Source organism: Merops nubicus, unplaced genomic scaffold, assembly GCF_000691845.1.
Source record: "Merops nubicus isolate BGI_N331 unplaced genomic scaffold, ASM69184v1 scaffold13157, whole genome shotgun sequence".
In the NCBI taxonomy this organism is placed as follows: domain Eukaryota; kingdom Metazoa; phylum Chordata; class Aves; order Coraciiformes; family Meropidae; genus Merops; species Merops nubicus.
The window spans coordinates 1-7,801 of NW_008621050.1; the positions used below are offsets into that span (position 1 = coordinate 1).

At 46.0% G+C, this 7,801-nt stretch overlaps 1 protein-coding gene across 1 annotated transcript in view; it reads left to right on the forward strand.

The window, feature by feature from the left end:
* The first annotated feature begins 5,196 nt into the window (after positions 1 to 5,196).
* Positions 5,197 to 7,801, forward strand: part of AGTRAP (angiotensin II receptor-associated protein) — a 3,234-nt gene continuing 629 nt past the window's right edge. The window contains exons 1-3 of the mRNA XM_008944325.1: positions 5,197 to 5,225; positions 5,432 to 5,543; positions 6,121 to 6,319. Coding sequence (XP_008942573.1) covers positions 5,439 to 5,543; positions 6,121 to 6,319 — 304 coding nt within the window. The 5' untranslated portion in view covers positions 5,197 to 5,225; positions 5,432 to 5,438. The remainder of the gene's footprint in view (positions 5,226 to 5,431; positions 5,544 to 6,120; positions 6,320 to 7,801) is intronic.

Sequence of the window (7,801 nt, forward strand, 5' to 3'; positions counted from 1 at the left end):
CTCCCCCTCTTCTTCTCCCCCCACTTTCTTCTCCCCCAGTTACTTTCTTCTCCCTCTTCTCCCCCTTTCTTCCCCCTCGAGGGCCTGCTCAGGGGCTGTGAACTTCTCCAAGGTGGAAAAACTGCTGTTTCTAAACTTTTTTTTAATTTTTTTCCCTCTTTTTTGTCACGTGGACAAACGTTGCAAAACCCCTTGGACGTTAAGTTGGCCAGGCAACGACTCCAAGGTTCCCTTTTACTTCAGGGTCGTTGCTAAAGTGGGCAAAGATTGGGTTGGGACAGCAGCTATTGGTTGGGACCACAGCTAACTGGTTATTAACCTGTGTCTGTGGAGGTTTTCAGCTCAGCTGACCAGAGGTAATCCAGGATAAACTCTACACAAGATCCTGAGGAGGCAAAGTTTTTGCTTGTTGGGCTAAATAGCTTAGGAAGGTGTTCCCAGTTACTTGGAGCTGTCATGTAGTAGATAAGTGAAATGGCTTCTTTGTTGTGAGGGGGCTTCAGAATGGGGGAAATCTGAAAGGTTTGTGAATATCTGGTAGCCAGAGAAGTGGGAGATAAGGAGCTCATCACAGTTAGGTTACACTCTTCACTTTGGGAGGGAGCATATCCTTGCAAACAAGCTGGAGGCTGCTAAAATCGCTTTTTTGCTTTTCATGTTAGTGTTTGATATGGAAGCCCCCAACAGATTAAATTTTCTTCTTTGGTTTTTTTTTCCCCCTGACATTTCTAGGGGTGCCTGTACCTTTTTTCAGCTTCACTACTTTGTGTGTCTCGTGGGGTATGACAAGTTCCAGGTGCTTTTTTTGGTTAAAACTTTGCCCAGAAAGCTGTCACTGAACCCATCAGGTTTTTTTCTGCTGTTGATCCTGTGAGCAGTGGCCTTGGAGCAGGCTGCATACAGCTTGGGTGGGAGGACAGTGTTATCTTGGCTACCACTATGAACTCAGCTTTGTACAGGAAGTTTTTTGTGTGGCTGTGCTAAACAAAAGCTGAGTGTTCATATAATTATGTTTCCTCTTCTTACCCGTTCACCAAGAAAAGCAACTTCCCTTGTTTAGAGGCAAGTAAGCAAATTGATTTTTTTTTTTTGAGGCTTGGCATGTGGGTTATATTACATTCTGGAAACTAGCTGATATTTTGCTCTGACAAGTTTGGACTATGGTGTGATTCCCAGGGCACTAGGAAGATTAAAAGATCTTGCCTTCTGCTCTGTTTTGTAACCTGTTTTGATTTGCCTTTTTTTTTCCCCATGCTGAAACAACAGTGAGAAATAAGGACATTTAATTAAGAAGTTTGCCAACATGAATTACGTGTTCTACCATGGGAGATAGAGCTGAAAAACACAGACTGCTTGAATGAATGAGTCAACACAACTAAAACATTGCCTTTCTTCTCTGGTTTCAGACATCCATTCCCAAATCTCTTGCTAGGTGTGAGTGAGCTTGTCCTGGGCAAACTCTGCAGCGTTGAGAAGTTCCTTGCTATCAAGTCTGGTGGTACTGCTCTGGGCCTGAAGAGCTGAGGAATAGAGAGTTAATTATTGTACCTGCACCTCTACTGTTGCTGAGTTAGGGGCCTGCTTTTCCAAAACATGCTACAGGGGTGGGAAAGACTCTTATTTAAAAAGGGTCTGGAAATAACACACACACTACTGCTATTTATTGGCGTGATCTGCTTACAGTTTCTGAGAGATTAAAAAGATGAGCCTCATGATAGAAGTAGTTCCAAGAAAACTGCATGACTGAGCTGTGTTTGTGCCAGAACATGGCAGTGTCTCAGCCCTGAGGTTTCTCTTGAAGTGACTTGCAGAGCTATAAAATGAATGTAGCAGGCTGTGCCCTGGAGTGGGTGAGGAACATGCTCAAGGAACAGCATCTACTGGCTCAGCTCTAATAGTAATGCTCAGCAAAGCATGGAGGAAGCAGCTTAGCTGTTTGCAGGGAATGCATGACACTTAAAGGGTTATTGCAGTAACTATGCTGAGCCTCAAAATACAAAGTCTGAGTTTAATCACTCCTGGGCAATGCCCTACAATCCATGTGCCTGGAAACATACATTTTGTGCTTGGGCATTTTTAAATGCTAGGTCCCAGAATTGTAGAATAACATGGAAAGAGGCCTGTGGATATCATCTAGTCCAACCTCCTGCTCAGAGCAAAACCAGTTTCAAAGTTAGATCCAATGGCTCAACTCAAAATTCAGCTGGCTTTTAAAAATCTCCAGGTTTAGAGCCATGACAGCCCCACTGGATGGCCTGTCCCACTGCTAACCACTCTCATTATTGTCACTGCCACCATAATGAGGAGCATCCTCATGGGTGGCCACTCAGATCTGTCTTTTGGTTAGGATATCCTCAGCTGAATGTCACTCACAGAGTAGATGAACTCATGCCCCAAAAAAAAGCAAGTTACTACAAGAAAATAATTGTGATTTGGAAGCATGTGATTTGTAGCTTGGTTAAAATTCAACCCTGTGCTAGGCTTTGTGCTTGAAGCATGTTTGAAGGAGGGAGTTCCTGTTCCAAAGAGTTTCCCATCTAACCAGACCCAGGCTCTTTTTATGCTTGGCAATTAGTTCCATCACATGCTGGGATTTGCAGAGGAGGTGGGAATTCCCCTTAGCTCACCCCCATTTCCAACAGGGTGCTTTTAATCACATGGTCAATCCTTCTGCCCAGGAGGGAGGGGGACAAAGATTTCCACCTTTCTTATTTCCTGCTCTTGGCAGGAGTTCAAGGCTTGGGAATTTTCTCAAATGAAGAAGTGTACCTAAGAAATGAATAAAGCTTTAAGTCCTGGAACAGATGGAATAAAAATTTAAATTCTTCTGCTGTCTCATCAGGGGACTGCCTGCAAATTATCTAATCTCACATCACGACTCTAGCTTTAAAGCATATTTTTTTTGTGAATGCTACATTTTCTATGTTAAAGCCTTTCAAGACCACCAGCTCATTCCATAGTGCCCTGAAGAACTGTCAGGTAAATTGGACTAATAACCATGAAGGGGGTGCCTTGGGTTTATTTCAGCAGTCCCTCATGCTATCAGCCCTAGTTTACCTGACTTTATGCTGATGACTAAGAATGCTTCATAAATTAATAACTGCAATATTGATCTAGACAGCTTTAAAAAAAAAAAGGCCACCCTGCCTAATTATGTTAACTGGTGAGCCTTGAGGGGTCTTGTGGATATGTAATGTGCAATTAAGTGCTACCTAATTAAGAATTTCCCTGATGCTGTGATAGTCTCTTGAGGAAATGCTGTTTGCACATCTCCATTCTTATCCAGGAACATCTTGTGTTTTACTGATTAGCAGTTTCTGCCTGGTCTCTGTGGTACAATTTAGGAGAAGGGAAAGTGGTGGGGGTGTTGATGGTGAAGCATTTTGTAGGCTTTCATAAACAATTTTAGAAAATCATTAATAAAAATCTCTTTAAGCAGTGTTTGAAGTTACGACCAAGTGGAGGCTACGTGGAGTGAATGCTCAGGAGATGTGTTGGGGTCCTGCAGTGAAGCAAAAGCTCTGCAGCTCTGTCTTCTCATCCCACATCTATGTGGTGGCATTTGGCAGAGCAGCCTGAGCCACAGCAGATGGGCTGTGGAATCATGGAATGCTTTGGGTTGGGTTAGAGTCACTCCTGTTGCCCTTTTGGCTGCACTTCACTCATGTCACAGCTTCACTGGTTATCAACTTTCTTCTCAAGCAACTGGTTTTGCATTCAGTTAGGATGGATTGATGTTTTAAGTCAATGAATGCAGCACTGTGCAGTAGATTTGAATTCTTTTCTTTTTTAGTGTCTTAATGCTTTTACTTGCACACAGCTTTTTTGTGTCAACCAAGTTCAACTTTCTTCTCAGGCAACTGGTTTTGGATTCAGTTAGGATGGATTGATGCTTTAAGTCAATGAATGCAGCACTGTGTCAGTAGATTTGAATTGTTTTCTTTTTTAGTGTCTTAATGCTTTTACTTGCACACAGCTTTTTTGTGTCAACCAAGTAATTTAGCCTTTTGCTACTCATTTCCCAGATTTCTTCTTTTTTTTTGTTTGTGAACTATAGGGGATGCTCCAGAGGGGTTTTGGTAGTGGCTGGGTGGTTTTTTTCCTAACTGAGGCATTAGAAATGCCAATTGGAGCCTTTCTCACAGCTAGAAAAAGAAGGAAGAATGCTGTTTCCCATGGATCCTTTGATATGTCCAGGCTTCAGCCTCTCTTTTATGAGGCTGCTAACAGAGCCTGTCTTCCATATTCCTGTCTTCACAAATGTTTCAGCAGAGAATATGAGTGACCTCCCTTTGTTGAGCTTGGCCAGCAGGCTCAAAAGCAGGTGAGCCCATGGTTGTAGGTCCAGGAAAAGACTGGGGTGGTGTATTCCTGTTCCCATTTGCTGTCTGAACAAACTTGTAGAGTGTGTCTCCTTGGTTACAGAAATGTCAAGTGCTCCTGAAGAGAATCCTTGTGTCACTTGTTACATTAAGATGCTGCTGCTTTTGATTTGTCCCCTTGAGCATGAGGATCAGGATCATTAAGGGCAGTTGCAAAGCACAGACTCTGTGACAGCATTATCTTATTGCTGCTTCAGGCACTGCCAGCATTTATTTGGGCCCTGGTGGTTTCACTGGGAGTGGAAAGAGCAGGATCAGGTTCTCAGATTCCTAGAAGATGCTTTCAGGTCTGTTCATGTTGCTGTGAGGTTGAACCACTGCTCTGAGCAGACTGGGAGGAGGTCAAGGAGGGTTTACTGAGGACTAGAGTGAAAGGGCTGGGAGCTGCAGGCATGAGTGTCCATGGACTTCTTGGTGATGGGGTGTCAGACTGGTCATGTATAAACCATGCTAGCACAGTGTGAATCAGATTGCCTGGCTCTCAGTACAAACTTCTGGAGTTCCAAAATCAATAACCCATTTTAAAAAGACTAAGTGGGTCCTGAATCAACTGTTGACAGAGATGACAACAATAATGAATGACTACAGAGAGGCACCACAGGAAATACTCAGCAACAGAAGCAGAGAAAAATGGGTTTATGTCTTCACTGTCCCACTTGCTACACCAGCTTTCTCCACTGGCTCATGGGTTCAGGGCACTGTTCTACCCAACCCTTGGAAACAAGGTGATGTAATTTCATAATTTCATGTCAGTCCTCACAGAGTTCTCCCAATTTGCTGACCTGTTTTCCTTCTTTTCTTTCCATAGGCCATCATTCTGGTACACTGGCTGCTCACAGTGTGGTGAGTGATTGGTAACTGGCCTGGGTGAGAAGAGGGTTTTGCTTCAGACTAGGAATGGGACCTTCCCAGGGAGTCAGCACTCCCTGTTCATGTGCAAGAAGATCCCATATCCAAGAGTGAGGGGTTTGGATGGAGGGGCTGGAGGCAAACAAACTGTTACAGGCTTATTGCAAACATGAGCTGAGTCTTTTTGTCTTGTCTGGCAGGGGGTGCATGAATTACAGCTTTCCAGCCTCCTATGCCTGGGGGAACTTCAGTGTCCTGGCCGTGGGGATCTGGGCCATTGTGCAGAGGGATTCCCTGGATGCCATCATGATGGTGAGGGTGAGGGCAGTGCCTCCAGCAGGCTGCTCAGGGAGGGAGAGGGTGGAGGGCAGAGGCAGCTGCTCAGTCACTGAGGTTTTCAGCTGTCCCCAGGACAGCAGGGAACAAGTCACATTCCCTGCTTGGGTTGGTTTGGGTTTGGTTGTTTTAAGACAGCATATAAATCTATAAGCCATGATGAGAAGCATTCACTGTTACTTATTTTGTCTCTTTGATGTGAGGTATATTTGATTCTTACCTTTTTTTTTTAACCTGCTGTAACACCAGAGGAGGACTCAGGGTTTAATGTGCTTGAGTTGGAGGGACTTTCTAAAACCCTTCTCAGAACATTAGCTTGGCAAGCAAAAATAAACAATCCTGCAGCACCTCATGAGAAGGTGTCTGATAGATGTGAAAGAAAATGCATGAAATAAGAGATGATTCATTTAGGAATCTGCCTGGGGCAGTGCCAGGGGTTAGCAACATGATGGTGTGGCCACAGACCTGGCAGCAAACCGACCCTGTGACTGACTGTTACTCCCTGTGGCTCCTTCCCCATTCAGTTCATGCCCCATTTTCTTTCTGTTTCCAGTTCCTGACTGGCCTGCTGCTCACAGTCCTCACAGACATCATCCACATCTCCATCTTCTACCGTTCACACGACCACTTCAGTGACCTGAAGCGTTTCAGCCTAGGCATGGCCATCTTCAGCCTCCTCCTCAAACCCCTCTCCTGCTATCTGGTGTACCGCATGTACCGGGAGCGTGGTGGAGAGTATGCCTTGAACATAGGTAGGACACCTCCCCTGCCTCCACCTCAGTGTGGGCCACCTCCTGTGGTGGGAAGGAGACCTCCTTGCACTTCAGCCCCTGCAGCCTGAGCTCTGTGCAGCTGGGTTCTGCCCTGCTTTCCAGGGAGGGGGGTGCTCGCTCGCTCTTCCTCCTGTCTCTTCTTCCATGTTGTGGGTCTGGTGTGTCTCAGGCCTCAGACTGACCTTCTTCCTCTCTTCCCTTGCAGACCTGGAGTCCTCATCTGACAGCCATTTTGCACACAATGGTATTGGTACCACTGCTGTCTCTCTTACTTGGCATGACCAAGAGGCTTTTCCTCTCTTCCTCCTTCTGCATTTGTGTCTGTGCTTGTTGGAAGCCTTTGGGTGTCCTCTCTTTGCCAACCCTTTCCTTTCCTTCTGTGTGAAAGAGGCAGCATCCCTTCTAGCTGGATTATGTGTAAGAGGGAGAGAAGTGGGATATCAGACTCCCTGTTTTGTCTGGGCCTCCCATGTCCTGGCTACCTTGATTGCTTTGGACTTCCATTTCCTCATGTGGAGAATGGGACTGAAGTTTACCTCGTGGGACTTTGCCTGGAGACACTCATTTTTCTCATGGTTGTACTGGCTCATGATAACGTGACAGCCTTGGCAGGGAGAAGAGGCTGTGGCTGGATGTTCTGGGTCTCAGTCAGCCCCTTTGCCAGGCCTGCCTGGTGCTAGCTCATGCCAGGGCAGCTCTGAGGGGTTGTTTGCTGTGTGGCAGTTCACCCTGGCAAAAGCAGCAGCCTGGCAGAGTTATGTGTTGCCCTCCTAAGGAGGCTGTGCAGGACAGAGGATGGTTTAGCTGCATTACAGTGTTTGAAAGTCACTTGTGCTGCTTGGCTGCTAGCAAAGAAGATGAGGCTTCCTGTGAGGAGAGCTGGATGCCTGCAGAGGAGGAGAGGCCGTGGAAGGAAACCATGGCTTAGGGTGCTGTTTGCATGTCTGCTAGTGGAATGTGGGTGTCTTCTCCATCAGCTGCTTATGCAGAGGCCAGGCTGGTCTGTCTTAACTGGGTCAGAAGGTCTGTGAGGCAGCTGCAGTGCCTTGCAGTGGGCCAGGTTTGGGCCAGCTTTTGTTAGCTGCTTGCTGTGCTTGTAACTGGGATGTGGCATTTGCATCCCATGGTAAGTGTAGGTGTGGTTAAGGAGTTCATCCCTTTGCCTGGAATTTGAGAGCACTCCTCTTCAACCACACTATCCCAACACAGGCATGCTACCAGCTGAGAGTCTCCTCTCAGGCACAGGTTGGAACTCAGACACTTTGTAGTGTCTTGTAATCTCGTAGCAAACCTCACAAGGTTTTCAGTACAAACTGTGCTGTTTTGTCAAGTGTGGTTGACAAAACTCCTCTTGCTTTTTCCTGCTGCTGGGCACGTTCCTTTTGAACCTCCCAGTGTTGGATTTCTCCTGGTCTCCTCTATCTCATTTTCTTTCCAAGCAAAATCCCTTTCTGTTGCTTG